Here is a 25,907-nt window from a genome sequence, read left to right as displayed (position 1 = left end):
AATATACATGTATGTACCTATTTTATTCTGTTGGAATTCGGACAAGCACGTAAAATATGTTAGTTTGATATAATCTATGTTGAATGGATCGAATTCTGCAAAATAGCAATGACAAGCCAGTTGTAATTATATCTAATAAAAAGCTGATTAGATTGAACAATTCTATGCATCAAATTTTTTTTTGGTGATAGATATTTGTAAAAAGATCCTAACAGGCTCCTTTACTCCCTACTTCTCTTTTTCCCCTCTATCTCGTTGATCTTTCTACTGTTTCCTCCCTTTGTTGACACAAAATACATTTTTTATATTCTTTTTGTTTGAATTTCGAGAGTTTCCTGGAAACAATTTAAAAATGTTTATGTTACAATTTTTGGACCCTAATATTGCATGAAATGTTTTCTACTTTATATCCTTCATTACAAACAAAATATTAGGTATGGATTATAATCGTAGTCTTAATCTGCTCCACGAATATATTAACTTTTATTATTTCTCTACTCCAGAATGCTTTTGTTATGACGCTTGTTTATCTTTATTATGCTTTATAACAAGAGCGCTTCAGAGTAAATAGATAATAAAATAAGTAATAATTAGTAGAGCAGGTTAAAGGGACATGGTCACGATTTTGGTCAAATTCTATTAAGTTATTATTATCTACAATTCTTTAGAAATGCATTTCTAATGATCAAATAAAAATTGAGAGTCATTCGTAGAGTTATAGGCAAGATACAGGGCTCACGATTCTTTGTAATGTGTTCGTGCCCTGTTTTGTTTACATAGCTTCAATATACCAGTAAAAAAACCTTTTCCAGCTTATTTGTCTATCTTTTTATTTATTTCAGTCATTGATTAACAGTACCTAACGTTTAACACATTAGTTTTAGGTTTAAAACTGAAATTTTTACTTCAACGTTTAAAATGTAAACAAATGCTTTGTTTACATAGCCAAGAATTTCAAGCTCTGTAACTCGCTTATAACTCAACAACTGACACTTGCCTATTAAAAATGCCTTTCTAAGGCATTGTAAATATTAAAATCGGAAAAAATAATTTTTCACCAAAATCGTGACCATTCCCCTTTAAGACTACAATAACGAATATATTCCTTACCAAATTAATTGTGTGTCATGGAAGATACATGCCATTTGTATATAGGTCCTCATAATTATGTTGTTTACAAATATCTTAATATTATAGATTTTTATAACGGGATTAATGTGTTTTCAGGCTAATAATGAGTATATATAAGTTGAAATAGGATATTATCATTAAAAAGGTTAAATAAAAATCAAACGCAGTTTACTTAAAAGTTATTATACTTAAGTTTGTATGTTTCCCTTAAGAAAAAATAAAATGTATATTTTATTGTCTAAAGATTTCCCTTAATAACAAAGCTGAAATGTGCCGTCTATCATGCAAAAGATTTCCATGGAAACTTAATCGCCAATCTTTAATACATAAGTAAGGATTTCTCTAACACTTCAGAGTTTTATCTTAGACAAAATCTGAATTTTAAAAGAATTATTTAGTGAAAAGTAATGAAATATTTTGATAGGAACAACTATATGATGATTTTAAATACTGAATACTGCCATGTATCCATTTTTTTAACAGTACAACTAGGTTACATATTATTATTCAGTAAATGTACTAAAAACAAAGGTGTTTTTTTCTTTATGATGTGTTCCTCAAAATTCTTTTTGAAAAATTATTTCTTTAATAAAATCTACAAAGGTATACTATAATTTATATAAATCTATTTTTGGTTAATTTTAATTGTTGTTATTGAAATTATGAGGTTTTTACATTTCTGAAAACACGTCAAAAATTACAAATCATTCTAATTCAAATTTTTTGGACCCAAAATGATAAAAAAGAAGTTTCTTTCCTAAGAATATACACATTTTAATCAATATACATTTATTTAGAGTTAAAGGGACATGGTCACAACTTCGGTCAAAAATTTTTGAATTTCTTTTTTATTGTTTATAATGCTTGAATGCATTTCTAATGACCAAGCAAAATTTGAGTGGCAGTCTTAAAGTTGTAAGCAAATACAGGGCTGACAATTCGTTGTTATGTAAACAAGGCTCGAGTCATGTTGTTGTGAATAGTTTATTACTCAATATAAAAAAGCTCTAAAAATATTTAATCCGCACCACAAGTACCAGAGGAAACGATGCTATTTACAAACAGAACTCTTAACTATATAAATACAGCCGCTGCGTTGCAAATTATTTTTCTGTATGCTAAACTTTACAGAATGCAACCTCAAACGCATTATTCTTTTTAAAAGGCCACGCAATGGGCTGCATGATACCCCTCAAACTTGTAAAAAATAAGAAATTTAATCTTAAGCCTTTATTTTATGTCCTTTTCCTTAAATGTAAATATGACTTAAAATCATTTTAATCCTTTTTAATCACAGAAAAAGTGAAGATTTTTATAAAAAATTCGAATGTATAGAAAATCTTTAAATGATCTACTATACATGTTAGACATGTAGCTCATACAGTAAGCGGAATAAAATTATACGCACGCATAAAAAGAAAATAGTTCTAGCATATATATATATATATCGCAATTAAAAATAACACAAAATACTAATAATTCATACTAAGGGTTTGAGAAAAAACCCAATTTTTACATGAATTTGATTCTAAAAATTTCAGACATTTAGCTTCAGAGAGAACGCAAATACTGATGAAAACCAAGATAGAAACGTTTCGGAATTAAACATAGATTTAATTGGCTGCATTGATTGCGAAAGAATTGTTACCTTTCGAAATGTGTCTTGTTGATATTTTATTAGATTAAAAATTCTAAAACTCTAAAACAAAATACTTGATACATGGAGACACCGAATGTTTGAGCTGGCTATAAACAGTCAAATAATTCATTAGCATTTCATTCATACATTTTAAGTTCTGACTTTACCTAATTAATTGCCGTCTAATTCAGTGAATGTGAAGAAAACCACAAATTATTTCTAAAAGGATGTACATTTTTATAAACATGTAAAATTTAAGATGCACAACTACTTTATAGTGAATGTGGTTAACCTCAACAAGAGAAGAAAAGCATGAATAAAAACCAAAAAAATATTTAAGCCAAATTCAAATTTACATAAATTTAACCTAAGCGTCAGTTACAAAGGATAAGCTACTCCATATTCTATGGTGCTTAATTTTTCTTTTACAAATGGTATTTCAAATTGTGTATTTCGTGGAAAATATTGAAAAAAATACACATACACACACAATCTCTGTCAAAGTGTCATGCAGTATTTTTCATTAAGATTGCGATCATTAATTTCCGAAGAAAACGATAATAACGAGTATTCATTGTATCTACGCTTTTCTTTTAAACATTTCATGTGTCTGTCTATTGTTTAAAAACTTTTAAACCTGAAATATGGGTGATTTCTAATTCAATTCTAACAAGCAGAAAATTTTGTTATTTATTTTTCTTACATTTCATATTTGATAAACTATAAATGATAAAGAAGCAAGATACCCAAAAAGTTCTACTGTGGCCGCGTTGCTATATTAAGAGAAGTCAAAGATTCTAAACCTATATAATTTGTAAGTAAGTTTGTAAGAAATCACTTTAAATTAACTATATAAAAAAAAAATTAAATGTGTAATTTAAAAAAAATCCAGAATTTCCGGCGGAATTAATAGTCTGAGATTAGTCAAAGTACATGTAACTAAATGGCAATCCAAAAAACTAAATAATATATATTATAATTTCTTCCGTTTGACTGCTTGGAAGAAAATAAAAATAATCAAATACAGTCTACTGTGATCAAATCCAATTAAGCCGAAAGGTTTTATGATATATTTGATCATCCCCGACCGTATTTGATCACCTCATAATATTTGAAGAATCATTCCTAATTACTTTACTTATATCTATATGATTGAAGCAATTTTAGGATAATCATTAAATATCAAAGTGGTCTTTAATGGAATGTTTTGAACTATACATTAGAAAATCGATTTGTAGTGTTATCACAAAAAAAGACACTGGAAAATGTAAATAAGTAAAACTATAATCAATATAGATTTTAGTGAACCCAATTTCGACCCAGAGTTTAAGAAACTTGAATCTCTTTCATTCAAAGCCTTTTCAAAACCTTGTTTTATGGTCAAACTTCCACATGAATCCATCCAGCTTGACCCTTCTTTTGAACAAACTTCTATTATCTACCAAGTGGATGTATATTAGCTAGATTATAACAATGGTGAACATATTTTGTTTAACTCAGAAAAACCACAAAATAAAAGAATTGTCAGTTGATTCCTATCAACTTGATCTAAAAAAAAAAAAAAAAGTAAAAGAGTACATATCACCAAAAAAAAAAATCAAATGACTTGGAGTCATTTGTAACCGATGTCTTTTTTTTCCTTTTCAATCTTCTGAATAAAAGTCTTAATTATAGTCACATAAACCTACTGACCTAGTAGAATCCATAATCTAAGGATTACAACAAGAATTGTCCTATTTTTAGTTTGGGGAAACACAGTGTATAAAGTATGCCCCTTAACAAAATATACAATTAAGCTTAAAAGGCTTATCACATTTAAGAATACGCAGTACCAGTTATCTTTCATAAATATTTCTTAAGGGTTTTCTACAACGCGCTAGTGTCATTTTAATTTTTTTTTTTTTACAACGACGTGAACTTTAACTTTTTGAATATCCCTAAAAAGTCATAAAAAAGTACAATGCACTCGTTGAGATTTTATAACGGTGATGAATAATGTTTATCCAAGATTAAGTTAAAGACTTCATGTGTGTTCTAATAGTTGCTTTATTCGATATACTCAAAGTGAATATATATTTTTATATTCAACAGTACTTGAAGAATATTTCAATAAATTCAATTCAAAATTCAATACTATCAAAAAAATAAATATTAAAAATAGCACGGATGCACCTCATTTTGGTGTATTCAGTACTTATACTTTTAGCGAAATACAAGTGCGGATGTATTCTTAGCCTTGTCGTAAACAAATTCACAGACTTAAGAAAAACAAAACAATTAATGACATTTGAGTAGAAATGAAATAATAACTTATCTAAATTTGAGTGATGAGTTATAACCGTCTGTCTGACTGTCAATCAACTTTTCATTGTTTAGACAGCTGCATTTATTCCTCGTCACACAAGTATCCACAAAATTATTGTGGTGTGACGATGTGTGATTTAATCAATTTTATGGACTTTTTTGTTTACATAGATTAAATATTATATTCAATAAATCTTTTCATACAAAGCAGATAGTTTGCATTTATCTTGCCTAAAAATCTGTGTGAAGTGTTATTTCATTTATGGTTAACATTCATTTTAAGACAATTTTTAAAAATTGATTATAATATCATTTAAAAAACTACTGCCAAAATCATATACAATTTATATATATATATATTTTTTAAATAGGTTACTAATGAACGGATTACAAACACAAAATGTACTGGCATACACTTTGCAGAGCGCATGTCATCTGTTTAGCTATAGTTATATTTTCCAGTGTCTTTGCCTGTGATAACACAACGTATCGATTTTGTACTATATAACCCATAACTTCAAATGACGTATAATTTGAGCGCCAGCGGGGTTTGCGTATTCATATCTAAATATTTAATCGTACAATGGCTTAAAATTATATAAATATAAGGAATCATTCTCTTTGAAAATTATGAGGTGATAATTTCGGTCGGGGCGTGTTCAAATTTATCATAAAGCTCTTCAAGCTTTATTGGATTTGCTCACGCCTCGACAGAAATAATCACCTCATAATACTCAAAGAATGATTCCTTATTCTTTATTTAAACTAAATGTTGGAATATGTCTGTCAAGGATTTAGAATTGACTAAAGTGTTAAACTATTACATGTAGGTTCTTTGTTTTTGCGATTTTTATTTTTTAAAAATATACGTGATTAAATCGAGATATTAATGAAAAGAGTTAATTTAGCATAATCAATTATAATTCTTTCAGATAAAGCAGGAAATATCAACAGGTTCTATTTAAATTTAATTAATAAACCTTTTAATATAATTATGAATGTCAATCCACCCACCTTGATTTAATATACAAAATTACGAAAAAGACGACATTTGAAATCAACTCAGTGATCTCAAATTAATACATGGCTATGTGTTATACTGTAAATAAATCAGACTTGAATTTCTCTAAGAAATTGACTCTACAGTTTAACTAGCATCTACAGTATTAACTAGTTGTTGTCATAAGAGTTTATTACATCCTTATAGTTAAACATTTAGTTGATAAATAATTTTTATGTAAATCAAGATCTCAATGGTCATGATAAAAGCATCATAAGTTTACCACAATATTCTTCATTCAAATGTATCACGAACGATATATATTGTATCGAAATTATGACATTCCAAGTTTAGACATATAGAAATCTGAAATATAATTTAAGGTATTCATTCATACTCATATTTATACAAGAAATAAAAACGTATTGTATCAATGGGCCTTGTGTTAATGATTTGTCGCGGTACCTTTAAACATGTTGTTTTTGAAGTAGACACTTCATAATTCAAAGTAATCAAAATCATTAAAAATCAAAACCAAACATTGGTCAGTCATTACGAGAAATAAAAAACCTTCAAAGCATTACACAAAAAATGAAAATGTCCAAAATTCGCATTTAGTCCCATCGCAAAGACTACCTTGCTATTTTGCATTTTTCGATACAAAAGTAAAATATGTTAATTTTTAATTCCTTAACAGGTCGAAGATATCACTTTAACAACCGAAACAAGGACAAACAATTTTATAATAACGTTATGGAATTGATGGAAACAAACAAGCTATGATGGTATCTTGATCGGTCAAAAAGGGCCGGGGTTTTAACTTAAACAGCTTTTTAAATTATACAGTATACACTGGTTCCTGTATACATGCATAAATTATATTCAAGCATTTCATTGTTTAATTATCAAAAATCAAAGCTAGATTTTCATTATATGAAAATTGTATTACCAGTGTAAGGAGGAATACAAATGGTTTTAAATAGATATTCCGCGTAAATTTGTTGAGTTTCGCATCATTGAAGAAAAGATAAATGACTGTACTTATTTCTTTATAGCAAGATGGTTATTAAAAACCACAACACGGTAAGAGACAATGCATGTTTTACAACTATATGATTCTATATATCTGTAGTTCTCATCACTTGTCTTCTTTAAGCTCGCATACTTGACGCTTGTCCATTTCATCATCATGGCTATATCGTGAAATATGATGTCGATGAAATATCACGTGACATTATGACAAACGGTCTTAGTGCGCGATTGGTCTGCAAGTCGTACATTTGTATACAAATACATCACACTCACACGAAGTTTCTCTGACAAACACTGTAAATAGACAAGTTCAAGCTTGAGTGTAGACAGTAAGTTGACAACTGCATCTGAGCAGCACGTGTCTTGTACCAAAGGTAAATACTATAAATTTCATAGAATATTTAAGGTATTTCGTACAGCTTTCTGTTATATATTTTCTTTATTAAGATGCTATTTCCTATGGTATTTTGCAAAAAATGTTGTGGGTTTTTTTTGTTACTAGAATTTTACAAAGAACGATGCTTTATTAATTTTCTTTTAAAGTCCTCTGTTTTAGTTCATTTTTTATGCATAATTAAACCACGCAAATATCTTAATTTAAGTTATAATAAATTATTGAAATGTTTTGATATCTTTACTAAAAATGAAAAACAAATCTTATTGAAAACTGTTTTGTGTTATCATTTTAAAAAATACACGACTCCTATCAAATATTTTGGTTTATAGTATTCATACCTTGTCATGTTAAATATAAGATTAATTGTTCCTTTTGACACTTGACTGACAATTACAGATAAAGCAAACGCTAGGTTTTTGCATCTAAAGTTATTTTAAAAATTTTTGAACTATAGGTTGTTCACATCAACTGAGAGTATTTGCACTTTATATGTTATGGTGAACTTATATTTATCACACAGTTATAGTATCTACACATAAAACTAGACCTTGAGTAAATGTTTTTAAGATTCTTAACTAAAAAGATACATTGTAAAATAGAGTGATAGATATTTTTTGCCATTTTGATTTTTTTACTCGTTTTAATAATAAAAACATAAGTATGTACTCTAAAGACGCAATATGCATTTTTCTTGTAAAATATTTTATTGTGATCTATTGGTGAACATAAAATCATTGTATTCATTTGCGTTTTCTTATAATACTTAGATCTGCATGAACTATGTACAGTACTTAATTTTTCCATAAAATTGCAAAATTGCTTCTTTTTGTATTTCACTCAACTCGAATTTATTTTCTGCTTACTTCTCTATTAAATGGTACTTTTGGCGCGAAATAAACTTTATGTTTTGCAGTAGAAATTGAAATTCACAATTTTAATGACTAGAACGTAGTTTTGAACTCCTATTTTTTAAATAAGCGGAAATAAATTGCAGGCTCTGTTAGATGAAAAAAAATTTTACTTATCAAATTAAGAAAACCCCGTAAGTTAACTACATATTCCAAAGTATATAAATCATATTTGGAGTAAAATTAAATTCACTGACCATTTGTAACACGGCTTAAGATTACATTATTCTGTATAAAATATATACAAAATTAGTTATCAAAAGTAGAGGATATATTATTTACATAGGTACTGACTTAACCGGCCTTTTCTATAAATAGTCATAATAACATAAAAAAATATTTAGCATTTGTGCAAAAAAATTTCCTAATTAGTACAGTCTATTTTTATTACTCATTTCTAAAGTGTGTAATGCCTGTAGTGACAAACATATGTAAATGATCAACCTATTATCTTGAACGTGGCTTGAGGTCTTTAATATGCAATATTATAATTACAACATGAAGGCAATAGGTACGAACATGTTTTATTTATTTAATTTTTTATTCATTCATTTATTTATTATAATTTGTGGGTTTATCAAAAAATGATATTTTTATTAAAAGTTGGAATATTTTGTTTTGGGAAGAAAACTGATGTAAAAACACTACGATTACATCATGAAGGATTCTGTAATGTTGACAGATTTTTCTATTGTCAACTCATAAATGCTTTTTACTCTTTTATCTCAACCATTTTCCTACACCATTTATTCGTTCACTATCTTACAAAAACTCTATGAGAAGGCATATTTTCACAAGATAACCAACTTTTTTTTTATTAAAATAAGTGAGCTTAGTGTACTTTTCCCAATGTGAAAGTGATCGCAAAAAAACGAAAATAATCGGATATCCGGTATGACTTTTATGACTACCCTTTGCGTAACTTCACTGAAAGATCTTCTCTTGTGGTATTGTCATTAATATACCCGGTTCTAGGCAGTCTTGCGTTACATGTATTTCTATAATTGCGCATCGTTGTCCTTCGCTCATAGACTTTCTTTTATGATGTTGCACCATGCGGACATCTGCTCAGACACATCTTCTTTTCCTCTTCTTTAAGTACAACTAAACTTTGCAGACTTCTGCACTCAGACCTCCCGTGGTATTTTTATAACTATGTCTAAGAATTCTGTTTGAATACCTCTTCCTGTTGTATTCCTTCATTGACAAATCATAGTCTTCTGTTTAAGATCTCCTTTTTGAGTTATCCCTTTAACAACATGACGCGGAATACTACGTTATACTATATATCTTTTCGATTCCTTCCTATAGTTTCCTAACAGCTTCTTGTCGCAGGCCTCCGTTCTTAACTTCCTATAGCTACACGTCGCAAATATCCGAATTTAGACCCCTTCCTATTGTATTTCTTTAACAACAAGTTGGGGACCTACGCTTTAATAAATCTTCTTTTGGTTCTCCTACAACTATTGTTGCAGGCCTCCGCTCTAAAGTCTCCTTTTGAGGTGCTCCCATGACTACCCTTTGCCGCCCTATGCCTAAAGCCAATGCAGCGAGTTTGACAAGTACAATGTGTTAATCAGTGTGAATTAAGTCAAGAGGCAACTATATATTAGTATTCTCATTTTGATGTGTATTTCGTTTTTCAGCATGATTTATTTTTATTTTTTTTAAAATTATTTTCACTTTTCTTTTTCATTGGGGAAGTTATCAGAGTTACCTCTCTTTATGATAAATTAACTTGCCAAAACGAAAGCAATTCTCATGTACGACTCCAAAATTTCTTTAGAGAAAATTTGGATATATTTGTTCTTCAGATAAATTCAAAGTGATATTTCTTAATTTGATTTAAATTAATGACTTAAATTAATTACACATAAACCATCTTATTAAAATCTGTATCTTAAATTGAATATTCGAGAATAATAAAGATGCTAGAACTTTACCCTAAGCCCAATTTACTTTCCAATTACTTTTTTTAATACATCATTTTCTTTCGTTTTTAATGGTAGCATTTTCTCCTTGAACTTTCAAATTCCTACATGTAAACAGTCGATGAGCATTTCTCAACGATGACCTCAGTACCAAACTGTTGGCATCCAGAATTCTGAGAGGTTAACCTCTTGGCTTCTCCGATTGGACAATTAGGTGTAAACAAACAATCCATTCCCCACAAGTCTATGATAGATAATCTTGTCGGGAGTGATGGGAGAAAAATGCGTCCACATGATAACTGAATTATTTTGTTGCTGATAATGAATGCGAATATGTCCAGGGGTTCTACAAACAAATATTTTTTTTCGGACCATTACATCGCTGAAAAATAAACCTACCGGTGCTTTAAGTGCAACTGAACTTTCTTTTGCAGAGGAATAAAAACACAAACATCATTCGTCTAGCGGGAGACCGGTCAAAGTTTGACTTAATAACGTTATGGCCTTCATTCATAACAACCCAGAACATATCTGAATGAATATCCTTTTATTGAACCCAGTCAATGAAAGGCGTTTGGGTGCGAAACCTGTTAACAGTAATTCTGACACTATTGTGAAAGAAAAGTCACTTAAGTTGGTTGAACTAGAATGCTGCATCTTGCATTGGTATCACAGCTATTTGTAGTAGAAGCCATTGTCTGAGAATATCCGCGTGGGATGGGGTTCGGTCGGCATTGTAATCCAAAGATCATCACTGGCAACATCTCCAGCCCAGCCCCCAAAAGGCCGTCCTTCATTCCAAGCCGTTATAGCGATCAATCAATTTAATAACAAAAGTATATAAATGGTTCATTCCATGAAATAGCTTTAGTATTTGAAAAACTGTGAGAGTATTGATGTAAAAGATATTTCCATGGACAGACACTTACTCATTACTGAAGTGTCGCACTTGATATTTTGTCATTTACAGTAACTTGTTCAACTGAGTGAGATATACTTTCTTCGAGATAAAGGACTTTGAAGAAAAAAACATGAAGGGGACTATTGGAACGGCGATTCTCTTCTACTCTTTATGCTGTGTTGTGTCGTTACCATTGCATAACATATTTAAACGAAATGCCACACATCAAAAGGTATGTTTTATATTTGTTCTTGTCTTTCAAGATTGTTTGATTATAGGTCTGTTGAATTCCAAATATTTATGGTCTCTGTTTTTTATAATTTATATACTGGTAATCTCTTATGATATTAAGAAATACAAAAGCAATTTTATGCAGTATCCATGTGTTTTGGAAGACTATGACACTTTTGTTTGCCAATTTAAGTTATGAAATTGTATATGAAACATGTATCATGATGGGATTTGGATATCATGCTAGAATTTTCAAACATGAATTTGTTTAAAAATACGGTAAAGCGTTTGACAAACCTGTTATAAATTACTTTTGTTCTGTTATTTTCGTTATTATTATAATGATGCCAACTATCCTAATACCCTGGATATCTGGCTTTTGTAGATGGGTATTGTTGTTGAACTGAAATAAAGCATAGTTATAAATTTTAAAAAAGTTATGAAATTGTAGATTTGAGTCAATTTGAAATTGGCAGACTTCAGGTTTAAACTCATTACTTAGGGATTGATTTTCTCTGGTTAAGAACTGCGCAAAAGTCGTTGTTGATTTTCATCATTAAATAAAAGCAAAGCAAATTTCTTAATATGTTTACGTTGACATTAATATTCAATAAAATCCCGGGTTTAGAACTTTTGCAATTTCATTTCAAAACTAAAATTTTTACTGTTATCTTTTACAACTGATGATTTAATTTGATTTTATTTTCTTCTAGTCTATCACTGGTTTATAATAGTTTAGAATTTCTATGCGTCAATCTAGTGTCGAATGTCGAACATTTTAAATGAACAATAAGTGCAATGAATGTATTTGATATATATGTACTTATTTATATTAATAATAATATTTTTAAAGAGTTTGACCTTTCTCATTATTTTCAGAGGAACTCTGAATCCGATGCTCATGCCCACATTCTAGCAGAGTATATCTTTGACAGTACTGCTAGAAATGCGCGTATTGTTACCCACCAAGACATTAGTGATTTTTACAAAAGTGTTTTTGAATACGACGATTACATGGCTGACCAAATAAGCAGACGATACATTGAATGGGGTGATGTAAATGGCGACGGCGCACTCACGAAAGAAGGTAAATACAAGAATCTTACAATTTTTCCACATTATCAAGCTGATTTCTAAATTGTTCTCACATTCTCTCATACTTTTTGTAATTATTGCAGAACTGACAATTGCGATTCGGAACCATTACCCATAACGCCCTGGACCACCGAACCATCCCCAATTGGTTTTGGTTGTGTTCATTTTTGTTGGTGATGTCAACGTCTGTTGTTCTTGTCACGTGATCCTTGTCACCATGTCCTCGCTGCGTCGTTCAAGCTATTCTTTTTTGTATTTCTTCGCAAATCTGAAGACTGCTTCGCAGGACAATGTAAGGGAGTCTATTTTCTGTTCTCCGGAAACGACGTTCGCGGTTGTCCAGCCTTTTCCTTTTAGAACAGAGCGGAACACACGCTTGCATGAAGCGAATGTTGACTGTCTTGATGACTTTAGAAAAACATCGACATATCAAACTAATCGTTGGTAAATATGTATCTGTATTAACCCTATTTTGTTTTACATATTTTGCCTTATTGCGAATGATATAGTTGGTGGGTTTTTGTCGCAATGCTGTTTTTTTTTTTTTATATTTGACATCTTTTTTATATAGAAATTGTAGCATTGACTTTTGTCATTCCAAATGACTAGATGCAGGTTTTTGGTCATTATATACCTTCTAGGTTTTTGTTATTTAGTTTGGTCAGTTCCTTGTGACGCCATGTAATGTTGTTATATATTTTGACATATCGCCTGAATTAGACGATGAAAAATGTTTTCCACCGGCCGTACCCTCATTGTTTTCACAACTACACTAATTTATTTCTTACGAATAGGCCGTTTGCCTACATTCTATTTATCACCTGTATTTGTACATGTATATATTTATTACTAGTATCTCGCTTCTGAGGTTGTGGTTTTATTGTAAGACATTCTATATGTGCTCAAATTTTCCGAGTCATGTTTTCATATTATCTATAAATATATATTTTTTCAAACATTGTTTCTTTTTGCTTCCATGAATAATTCCAATAAACATTGATAAATTAATTTGGCTTTAATTTATTTGTGTGGCGTTTGTCTGTAAGAGTGATTGCATGATGCAACAATGATATTCTTTCACATGGAGCCGGATTCATTTGTCTTAATTAAATTAGAAATTTACAGCTCGTTTATAATCTTAAAGTAAAATTTGTTTCAGAGAATTTACAGAAAACCAATGATTAATAGATAACTTTGATCGTGTAATCATTATAATTGATAAAAAAATGAACTAGAAATAAAATATATTTAAAAACTGATTTAACATAGATCGTAAAGGAATAGGTTTATAACAATCCAGTTGAACGGATGTCATTATTAAATATAAATAGTTCTTATGTAGTAAATTGTCGTCCGTTCTTGAAACCAAACACGAGGTCCTTTAAACCGTTACAGTGTAACCTTCAGGACAAATATTCCATAAATATTTTGAAAGTATTCCACCTATTTAGAAAATGACAGCTATGGCCGTCATCTGTATCAAAAAATGTGTCATCTTTACAGATGACGATCCATCTTACACACGTGACCCGCGCCTCGATGGCCTTCTCTTGTCATCCAGCAGAGATTTAATGAACCACCAATGGTCATTCCTTGACCCGAGTACTAGTACCTGTTAACGTTAGTGCAAAGGGTAAATGAAAACACACGCGTCGGTGACACATGCTTTTTTTCTAATTATATGTACAATGTATTTCATTTATATTGTAAGCATTTCTAAAGATTGAAATATATTAAATATCACGAAAAACACATCCATTGTGAATGCAAAACATATGAAAACATATTGTATCGAAATCACATGCATTCATTTAAAAGCTTATAAATGTATAAACATGTACGTGACAGTATATTTCCGGATAAGACTCCAAACTTCCAGTCAACGAATTCAGCGAATGTTGATATTATAAGGGCCGTAGACCTTTTATATATAAAAAAAACCAAGAGATTTTGGATTTAGATTTTCTTATATTACTTTTTGATTGGTTGTGCTTATCTAAAATGGGAATAAAATTTATCTGAATTCAAACAAAGGTAAACAAAAAATCAAATGAAGCAATTTTTAACCTTTCAAGTGTGTACCTATCAAATTTCACCGGTAAGCACATTTTGCCTTTATCATTGCATCGGTTATGGTTGACAGATTTTAAGTCTATGTATTACATACTGATATCATGCCTATCTGAATTTATTTTGATTTTTTTTTCTCTGGCTTCGAGCAAATCAGGACGCTTCACAGAGCCAAAGAATGTAAGGGTCAACATGTTTTCGGGCAGTAATTTTTTTTCGGTTCTCAAATGATATCGTGGTTTTTTTTTCTAAATTTTTCTTATTTGTTTCAATAAAACCTATTCCTTTTTAGCTCTCTTATCATAAAGAATAAAGAAAGATTCGAAAATATTTCTTACTGTGTTTCAACAAAAGATATACATTGAAAAAAAAAATTATAAAATTATATGTATAGTATACTTAAAAGCTTCCTTTTTGAAAAAAGAAAATAAGACTTCCAATATTATTCCGGAAAAATGTTTTAAAAACTCGTTTGACAATGAGTGATTTGGCCACCTGAAATAGAATTTCTAAGAAGGGATACTAATAAGAGCTGATAATTTGTAACAAACTAAATGAGTGAAAATAAAACTGTCAGCATGAATAATAAAGTAAAGTGTTAGCTCGTACATTTGATTGATGAGATTTTTAATAAATCTCGGCTCTACAGTTATTCATTTCTTAACCCAAAGATTTTTTTTTTTTATCATTTTACCAGTCTCATCCCTCGATTGTTTCTATGATAAAGTGTATGTAGCAATTTTTTTCCCCAATATATTTTCCATATCTGTTTTATCTTGAAAGAATTGTTTTGATTTTTTGATTATCTTTAAGCATATGAATGGCTTGATATCTTCTTTTTTATGTTATATCAAATCAAATAAAAGAAGGATCAAAATTAAATTAACTTGTTTTCATCAAAAGGTGTTGGAACTTGACTGCCTACCACATGCTTTCATTTCAAGGAGAGAAAAAACACCAGTTGAAAAGATGTCTCAAATCTCCCCAAGGATATGACAATCTTCTTGAATAATCTATTGATTGAACTTTTTTGGTTAATCGTATTCAGAAACAATCTGAGCAATATGGAATGCAAGTTGATGTATTTCAAATTGTCCTTTTCATATAAAACACATGGCGAATGGTTTCAAGGTAAAACTCGTCATTTGCCATTATTTTCAATATTATTACCTCTGATAATTTTTTACTGGTTACTAGTACTTTATGTTTTTTTTTTTATAATCACGTAGGATATTACTCTCAAATTGTATTTCTTCTATGATTCTAGGAAGGGGTTCCAATTTACTTTTGTTGCTTACGCTACATTGAATGGTTCACAACAATATATGAAACTAGACACGATCTCGTTGCGAGCAACGAGGAGGTCTTCCGTCTGATTTTAGAAATTGAGATTTATGTTCGATCTTGATTTTGCTATTTAACAGCTATACATGATTTAAAACAGGAAAAGAGGATCTTCATTTTAAGTGCCTGATACTATTTTGTTTCAGGTGTAAGAGTTTTGTTCAACAAGTGTTTAGAAATTCGTCACCGTTCTTGATATATCTCAGAAAGAATATTTTAGGGGCCGGACCTTATCTCCTTATTGGGGCCGCTGAACAAAAATTGTAAGGTTGCATGTTATTAGGTACATTATTTTGAGCATCTTTTCTTTTATACTGCATTTCAAAATATTTTTTCTTTTTGAGATATAGGTTATTACATTTTTGGACTTTTGACCCCTAAAAATCCTTAATTACGTAACACATGAGAAAAATCATTATAATGTTAGGCTACACAACTGTTAGATAAACATATTTGCTTCTATAATCTATTACGAAATACCCCTCGGTAAAGAACTATAGGAAAAAGACTTTAAACCCCTCTAGGTCCCTAATATTAGGGGCCAGCCCCTTTTTCATGGTATCAAATGAAAGGTCATTTGATTATAAAGACATTTTGTTCAACAAGTGTTCAGAAATCCGTTACCATTCTTGAGATATCTCAGAAAGAATATTTTAGGGGCCGGTCCCTTATCTCCTTATTGGGGCCGCTGAACCAAATTTTTTAGGCTGCATGTTGTTAAGGACATCATTTTGAGCATCTTTTCTTTTATACTGCATTTCAAAATATTTTTCCGTTTTGAGATATAGGTGGTCAAAGTTTTGGACTTCTGACCCCTAAAAATCCCTATTTACGTAACATATGAGAAAATCGTTATACTGCTTGGCTTCATATCTGTAAGATAAACATATTTGCTTCTATATTTTATTACAAAATATCCCTAGGTAAAGAACTATAGTAAAAAGACTTTAGAGCCCTATAGGTCCCTAATATTAGGGGCCAGCCCCTTTTTCTTGGTATCAAATGAAAGGTCATTTAAATATAAAGACATTTTGTTCAACAAGTGTTCAGAAATTCGTTACCATTCTTGAGATATCTGAGAAAGAATGTTTTAGGGGCCGGTCCCTTATCTCCTTATTGGGGCCGCTGAACCAAATTTTTTAGGTTGCATGGTGTTAAGTACATCATTTTGAGCATCTTTTCTTTTATACTGCATTTCAAAATATTTTTCCGTTTTGAGATATAGGTGGTCAAAGTTTTGGACTTCTGACCCCTAAAAATCCCTAATTACGTAACATATGAGAAAATTGTTATACTGCTTGGCTTCATATCTGTAAGATAAACATATTTGCTTCTATAATTTATTACAAAATATCCCTCAGTAAAGAGTTATGGGTAAGAGACTTTAGAGCCCTCTAGGTTCCTTATTTGAGGGGCCAGCCCCTTTTTCTTGATATCAGCAGAAAGGTTTTGTAAATATAAACTTTTTTTACATTACATGTTTTAACAAAATATTTTCCAGAAAAGAGATAAAGAGAGAAAAGCACAAAAATTCACGACGCTTTTTTAATGTCAATTTTTGAGCCATAGCGAGCTTTGGCGCCAGTAGTGTTAAACATACAAAACAACAATCATGCAAAACTTCAATCTTTCCTTTACCTACCGTAAAAATTTGAGCTTAATATCTCTTATCGTTTAGGAGAACAACAGAAGACAAAATACCCCTATAAAAATTAGAAAAATCTCAATATCTCAAAAACGGATGTGACGTCATCAATACAAAAAATTTCCAATCAAGTTCAGACCACTATCTATCACATCCTAAAATTTGATTGAAATCGGCCGAGCCGTTTCTGAGAAATCGCGTGCACAAAAAAAGGAAGAAAAAAAATAATAATAACTAGATCTCGTTACGAGTAACGAGTAGGTCTTCCGTCCGATTTTGTTTTCATATGATACGATGAAATATCGATATTCTCTGCCAAATCTGCGATCTTGGTGAATCTAGGTTTTTTGTCTCGAGACCGAAAACGGACGAACAAAAGAGGTTTATGAAAATAAAAGCTAGGGTTTTTTATACATATGTTTAGTGTACACTACTGTTAATCATAGCAGATGAAACACCAAAGATAATCAGTTAAACTTGTGAAAAAAATGAATTGTTTGAACTCTTCTGGTGAGTACCGGAAGTGACGGTTGACAAAAGAAAACCCGTTAAAAATATCTTCAATCGATTGTCTATCATTTATAAAAGTTTGTGTCTCAATCACTTACAGTGACTAAAATCTCGCTGGTATCAATTTTGTAAAAAAAGGCTAAGTACCAAAGATGTTTGAAATCTTGCTTGTTTTCAAGTTATCTGTAATATAGTTTACGAGTGTCTTGGCTCCTCATTTAAGGGGCCAGCCCCTTTTTCTTGAGTTCAATCGAAAGTTCTCACGAATACTAACATTTTTTGTTCTTACACCCATCTAAAATTGTTGTTCATTTTTGAGATACAAATGATTGAATATTTATGGGGCCAGCCCTATAGATCCTTAATGGGGACAGACTTTGGAGTTTTGATTAGTGGAATTGATTAGAATCATCAATGCAAACATTTTCTTTTCTACATTGCCTAACAAAATATGTCTCCTTCTCTAGATATATTGCATCAAAGTTTAAGTACTTTGGCCCCTTAAAATTCCTAATTACGTTAAAATGGGTGTGAAAATGATTTTACCTGATAAATATTGCTACAATCAACAACTTTGCTTCTATATTGCATTACAAAATTTTGATCGTTTTTAAGCTATTTGCAATAGAGTTTACGAGTGTCTTGGCCCCTAATTTAAGGGGCCAGCCCCTTTTTCTTGATTTTGTTGGAAAGAACGTTTAATTATCTACTATTTTTGTTATATATGTCTTAACAAAATATCAACTGATAAAAAGATACAGATGAAAACGTATGAAGAATTTGAATGAAAATTCGTACCCAATTTTCGTGCCTAGGCGAGCTCCAAAAAATGGCGCCACTGGCGTAAAACAAAATAATAGTGCACAACTTCAGACTATAGACTACCCATCCTGAAAATTTCATAGTCATATCTCTGATAGTTTCTGAGATCAGCTCTGCACAAAATAGGTCGTAAAAATGTACAAAATGGCCGATAAATCGGTACCGGAAGTGCCGACAGGAAAAATCTCAAAAACGTATAAAGTTTACATCAAGACTCATCTTCTCTGAAAAAATGGTCGAAATCGGTCGAATAGTTTTCGAGAAATCTCGTGCACAAAATTTGTGGAAAAAAATAATAATAATAATAACTAGATACGATCTCGTTACGAGTAACGAGGAGGTCTTCCGTTCAATTTTTCAAACGATACCATTAAAATATCAATGAAATTTCAGAATTTCCACTCACTTTCACATACAGCACATTAAAGATTTAATGTTTTAATCCCCTAAAAAATCCTTATTACGTCATCAATGGGTGTGGCTATGAGTTTTACAAACTTATATTGTTACGATCAACAACTTTGCTTCTATAATGCATTACAAAATCTTTATTGTTTTTAAGTTATTGGTAATAGAGTTTACGAGTGTCTTGGCCCCTTATTTAGGGGTCAGCCCCTTTTTCTTGATTTCTTTGAAAAGGTCTTAAGAATACTAACATTTATTGTTCTTACACCCATCTCAAATTGTTGATCATTTTGAGACACAAATGATTGAATATTTTAGGGGCCAGCCCTATAGATCCTTAATGGGGACAGACATTCGTGTTTTGATATTTGGAATCGATTTAAATAATTAATTCAAACATTTTCTCTTCTATGATGTCTTACAAAATATTTCTACTTCTCTAGTTATATTGCGTCAAAGTATAAGTTCTTTGGCCCTTAAAAATCCCTAATTACGTAATAAATGGACGTGGCTATTTTTTTTCTAATAGATATTGGTACGATCAACAACTTTGCTTCTACATTGCATTACAAAATCTTTATCGTTTTTAAAGTATTTGTAATAGAGTTTAAGAGTGCCCTGGCCCCTAATTTAAGGGGCCAGTCCCTTTTTCTTGATTTCTTTGAAAAGGTCTTAAGAATACTACCAATTTTTGTGCTTACACCTATTTAAAATTGTTGATCATTTTTGAGATACAAATGTTTGAATATTTTAGGGGCCAGCCCTCTAGATCCTTAATGGGGACAGAAATTCGTGTTTTGATAAGTGGAATCGATTTAAATCATTAATTTAAAAAATTTCTATTCTATGATGTCTAACAAAATATTTCTATTTCTCTAGTTATATTGCGTCAAAGTTAAAGATCTTTGGCCCTTAAAAATCCCTTATTACGTAATAAATGGGCGTGGCAATGATTTTTTCTAATAGATATTGGTACAGTGAACAACTTTGCTTCTATATTGCATTACAAAATCTTTATCGTTTTTAAGTTATTTGTAATAGAGTTTAAGAGTGCCTTGGCCCCTTAATAAAGGGGCCAGCCCCTTTTTATTGATTTTGTTGGAAAGAACTTTTGATTCTCTACCACTTTTGTTATATATGTCTAAACAAAATATCAACTGATAAAAAGATATAAATCAAAACGTGTGAAAATTTTGAATGAAAATTCGTACCCAATTTTCGTGCCCAGGCGAGCTCCAAGAAATGGCGCAACAGGCATTAAACAACTACATGCTGCACAACTTCAAACTATAGTCTACCTATCCTGAAAATTTCATATTCATATCTCTTATGGTTTGCGAGTTTATAGCTGCACAAAATGGGTCGTCAAAAATTACAAAATGGCCGACAATTCGGTACCGGAAGTGACTACGAAAAAATTAAGAAAAATGTATGAAGTTTAGATCACGCCCAACCATCTGTGAAAAAATGGTTGAGATCGGTCGAATAGATTTCGAGAAATCTCGTGCACAAAATTTGGAAAAAAAAAATAATAATAATAAGAAACAGTACGAAAACAATAAGGTCTTCCGCTGGAAACGGAAGACCTTAATAACTAGATACGATCTCGTTACGAGTAACGAGTAGGTCTTCCGTTCAATTTTTAAACGATAGCATTAAAATATCAATGAAATTTCAGAATTCCCCTCAACCACTCCCTTTCAGAAAATGTAAACGATTGTCATTATCCTTTAAAATGCTTAACAAAAAGTTTTGCTTTTTCTCATACAGAACATTAAAGATGTAAGATTTTTGTCCCCTAAAATCCCTAATTACGTCATCAATGGGTTTGGAAATGAGTTCTACAAACTGATATTGTTACGATCAATAACTTTGTTCCTACAATGCATTACAAAATCTGTATCGTTTTTAAGTTATCTGTAATAGAGTTTACGACAGTCTTGGCCCCTAAATAAAGGGGCCAGCCCCTTTTTCTTGAGTTCATTCGAAAGGTCTCACGAATTATAACATTTTTTGTTCTTACACTTATCTAGAATTGTTGTTCATTTTATAATTACAAATGATAGAATATTTTAGGGGCCAGCCCTCTAGATCCTTAATGGGGACAGACATTGGTGTTTTGATTAATGGAATCGATTAGAATCATCAATACAGATATTTTCTCTTCTACAATGCTTAACAAAATATGTCTTCTTCTCTAGATATATTGCGTCAAAGCTTTAGCACTTTGGCCCCTAAAAATCCCTAATTACGTAATAAATGGACGTGGCAATGATTTTTTCTGATAGATATTGTAACGATCAACAACTTTGCTTCTATAATGCATTACAAAATCTTTATCGTTTTTTCGTTATCTGTGATAGAGTTTACGAGTTTCTTGGCCCCTAATTTAAGGGGGCAGCCCCTTTTTCTTGAGTTCAATCGCAAGGTCTCACGAATAATAACATTTTTTGTTCTAACACCTATCTAAAATTGTTTTTCATTTTTGAGATACAAATGACTGAATATTTTAGGGGCCAGCCCTATAGATCCTTAATGGGGACAGAGATTGGTGTTTTGATTAGTGGAATTGATTATTATTATTAAGACAGACATTTTCTCTTCTACAATACTTAAGAAAATATGTCTCCTTCTCTAGATATATCGTGACAAAGTTTAAGTACTCTGGCCCATAAAAAACCCTAATTACGTCATAAATGGGCGTGGCAATGATTTTTTTCTGATACATATTGTAACGATCAACAACTTTGCTTCTATAATGCATTACAAAATCTTTATCATTTTTAAGTTATTTCTAATAGAGTTTACGAGTGTCTTGGCCCCTAATTTCAGGGGCCAGCCCCTCTTTCTTGATTTTGTTGAAAAGAACGTTTGATTTTCTACCACTTTTGTTATATATGTCTTAACAAAATACCAACTGATAAAAAGATACAGATCAAAACGTATAAAAATTTTGGATAAAAATTCGTACCCAATTTTCGTGCCCAGGAGAGCTCCAAGAAATGGCGCCACTGGCGTAAAACAAAATAATAGTACACAACTTCAGACTATAGACTACCTATCCTGAAAATTTCATAGTCATATCTCTGATAGTTTCTGAGATCAGCTCTGCACAAAATAGGTCGTAAAAAACTACAAAATGGTCGATAAATCGGTACCGGAAGTGATGACAACAAAAATTTTAAAAACATATAAAATTCAGATCATGACTCATCATCTCTAAAAAAATGACTGAAATCGGCTGAATAGTTTTTGAGAAATCGCGTGCACAAAATTTGGAGAAAAAAAATAATAATAATAACTAGATACGATCTCGTTACGAGTAACGAGTAGGTCTTCCGTTCAATTTGTTAAACGATACGATTAAAATATTAATGAAATTTCAAAATTCACCCTCAACCCCTTTCTTTCAGATAATGGATACGATTGTCAATATCCTTTACAATGTTTAACAAAGTGTTTTGCTTTTTCACCTACAGCACATTAAAGATTTAAGATTTTGGTTCTTTAAAATCTCTAATTATGTCATCAAATGGTTTGGCAATGTGTTTTACAAACTGATATTGTTACGATCAACATCTTTTCATCTATAGTGCATTACAAAATCCTTATCGTTTTTAAGTTATATGTAATAGAGTTTACGAGAGTCTTGGCCCCTAATATAAGGGGCCAGCCCCTATTTTTTAAGTTTATTCAAAAGTTCTCAAGAATACTTACATTTTTTGCTCTTACACTTATCTAAAATTGTTGTTCATGTTTTAGATACAAATGATTGAATATTTTAGGGGCCAGCCCTCTAGATCCTTCATGGGGACAAACATTAGTGTATTGGTTAGTGGAATCGATTTGAATCATCAATGCAAACATTTTCTCTTCTACAATGCCTAACAAAATATGTTTCCTTCTCTAGACATATTGCGTCAAAGTTTAAGTACTTTGGCCCTTAAAAATCCCTAATTACATAATAAATGGGCGTGGCAATGATTTTTTCTAATAAATATTGGAACGATCAACAACTTTGTTTCTATAATGCATTTCAAATTCTTTATCGTTTTTAAGTTATTTGTAATAGAGTTTATGAGTGCGTTGGTCCCTTATTTAAGGGGCCAGCCCCTTTTTCTTGATTTCTTTGAAAAGGTCTTAAGAATACCAACATTTTTAGTTCTTACACCAATCTAAAATTGTTGATCATTTTTGAGATACAAATGATTGAATATTTTAGGGGCCAGCCCTCTTGATCCTTAATGGGGACAGAAATTCGTGTTTTGATAAAGGGAATCAATTTAAATCATTAATTCAAACATTTTTTCTTCTATGATGTCTTACAAAATATGTCTACTTCTTTAGTTATATTGCGTTAAAGTTTAAGTACTTTGGCCCCTAAAAATCCCTAATTACGTAATAAATGGGCGTGGCAATGGTTTTTTCTAATAGATATTGGTACGATCAACAACTTTGCTTCTAATATGCATTACAACATCTTTATCGTTTTTAAGTTATTTGTAATAGAGTTTACGAGTGTCTTAGCCCCTAAATAAAGGGGCCAGCCCCTTTTTCTTGATTTTGGTGGAAAGAACTTTTCATTATCTAATACTTTTGTTATATATGTCTTAACAAAATATCAACTGATAAAAAGATACAGATCAAAACGTATGGAAATTTTGAATGAAAATTCGTACCCAAATTTCGTGCCTCAGTGAGCTCCAAAGAATACAGCCACTGGCATTAAATTTAATAGGGCCTAACTTCAAGCTATCCTCTACATATCCTGAAAGTTTCAAACTCATATCTCTGAAAGTTTCTGAGATCATCTCTGCACAAAATAGGTCGTAAAAATTACAAAATCGGCCGTAAATCGGTACCGGAAGTGACAACGTCAAAAATTTTAAAAACATATAAAATTCAAGTCACGTTCCATCATCTGTGAAAAAATGATTGAAATCGGTTGAATGGTTTGCGAGAAATCGCGTGCACAAAATTTGGAAAAAAATAATAATAATAATAATAAGAAACAGTACGAAAACAATAAGGTCTTCCGTTGGAAACGGAAGACCTTAACTAGATACGATCTCGTTACGAGTAACGAGTAGGTCTTCCGTTCAATTTTTAAACGATACGATTAAAATGTCAATGAAATTTCAAAATTCCTCTCAACCAATGACTCCCTTTCAGATAATGTATACCGGTGTCAAAATCCTTTAAAATGCTTAACAAAGAGTTTTGCTTTTTCACATACAGCACATTAAAGATTTTAGTCCCCTAAAATCCCCAATTACGCCATCAATGGGTTAGGAAATGAGTTTTATAAAGACTGATATTGTTACTATCAACAACTTTGTTTCTATAATGCATTACAAAATCTGTATCGTTTTTAATTTATCTGTAATAGAGTTTACGAGAGTCCTGGTCCCTAAATAAAGGGGTATCACAAATATTGACATTTTTGTTCTTACACTTATCTAGAATTCTTGTTAATTTTTTAGATACAAATGATTGAATATTTTAAGGGCCAGCCCTTAAGATCCTTAATAGGGACAGACAATGGTGTTTTGATTAGTGGAATCCCTTAAAATTATTAATACAGATATTTTCTCTTCTACATTGCTTAACAAAATATGTCTCCTTCTCTAGATATATTGCGTCAAAGTTTAAGTATTTTGGCCCCTAAAAATCCCTAATTACGTAATAAATGGGCGTGACAATGATTTTTTGCTGATAGATATTGTAACGATCAACAACTTTGCTTCTATAATGCATTACAAAATCTTTATCGTTTTTAAGTTATATGTTATAGAGTTTACGAGAGTCTTGGCCCCTAAATAAAGGGGCCAGTCCCTTTTTCTTGAGTTCATTCTAAAGGTCTCACGAATACTAACATTTTTTGTTGTTATACTTATCTAAAATTGCTGTTCATTTTTAAATACGAATGATTGAACATTTTAGGGACAAGCCCTCTAGATCCCTACTGGGGACAAACATTGGTGTTTTGATTAGTGGAATTGATTAGAATCATCAATACAAACATTTTCTCTTCAACAATGCTTAACAAAATATGTCTCCTTCTCTAGATATATTGTGTCAAAGTTTAAGTATTTTGGCCCCTAAAAATCCTTAATTACGTAATAAATGGGCGTCTCAATGATTTTTTCTGATATATATTGTTACGATCAACAACTTTGTTTCTATAATGCATTACCAAATCTGTATCGTTTTTAAGTTATGTGTAATAGAGTGTACAAGAGTCTTGGCCCCTAAATAAAGGGGCCAGCCCCTTTTTCTTGAGTTCATTTGAATGTTCTCACGAATACTAACATTTTTTGTTCTTACACCTATCTAGAATTGTTGATCAATTTTGAGATACAAATGTTTGAATATTTTAGGGGCCAGCCCTCTAGATCCCTAATGGGGACATACATTGGTGTTTTGATAAGTGGAATTGATTAAAATCATCAATACCAACATTTTCTCTTCTATAATGCTTAACAAAATATGTCTCCTTCTCTAGATATATTGCGTCAAAGTTTCAGTACTTTGGCACCTAA

General features: G+C 31.0%; 1 protein-coding gene across 2 annotated transcripts; it reads left to right on the top strand.

Moving 5' to 3' along the window:
* Positions 1-7,339: 7,339 nt before the first annotated feature.
* On the top strand, positions 7,340-13,103 carry LOC105342256 (uncharacterized). Of its 2 annotated transcripts, XM_011449147.4 has the most exons (4): positions 7,340-7,480; positions 11,313-11,475; positions 12,354-12,561; positions 12,653-12,898. In XM_011449147.4, exons 2-4 carry the CDS (start codon positions 11,374-11,376, stop codon positions 12,685-12,687), a joined length of 345 nt encoding a protein of 114 aa, XP_011447449.2. In that variant the 5' UTR covers positions 7,340-7,480; positions 11,313-11,373; the 3' UTR covers positions 12,688-12,898. The 2 variants fall into 2 exon arrangements, with proteins under 2 accessions (XP_011447449.2, XP_019928521.2); XM_020072962.3 differs by lacking the exon at positions 7,340-7,480 and having other exon boundaries at positions 11,212-11,475; positions 12,653-13,103.
* Positions 13,104-25,907: the final 12,804 nt, after the last annotated feature.

This window comes from Magallana gigas, chromosome 2, assembly GCF_963853765.1.
Source record: "Magallana gigas chromosome 2, xbMagGiga1.1, whole genome shotgun sequence".
Classification (NCBI taxonomy): domain Eukaryota; kingdom Metazoa; phylum Mollusca; class Bivalvia; order Ostreida; family Ostreidae; genus Magallana; species Magallana gigas.
The sequence above is the reverse complement of the archived record's forward strand: the minus strand, read 5'-3'. Positions and strand labels throughout refer to the sequence as shown.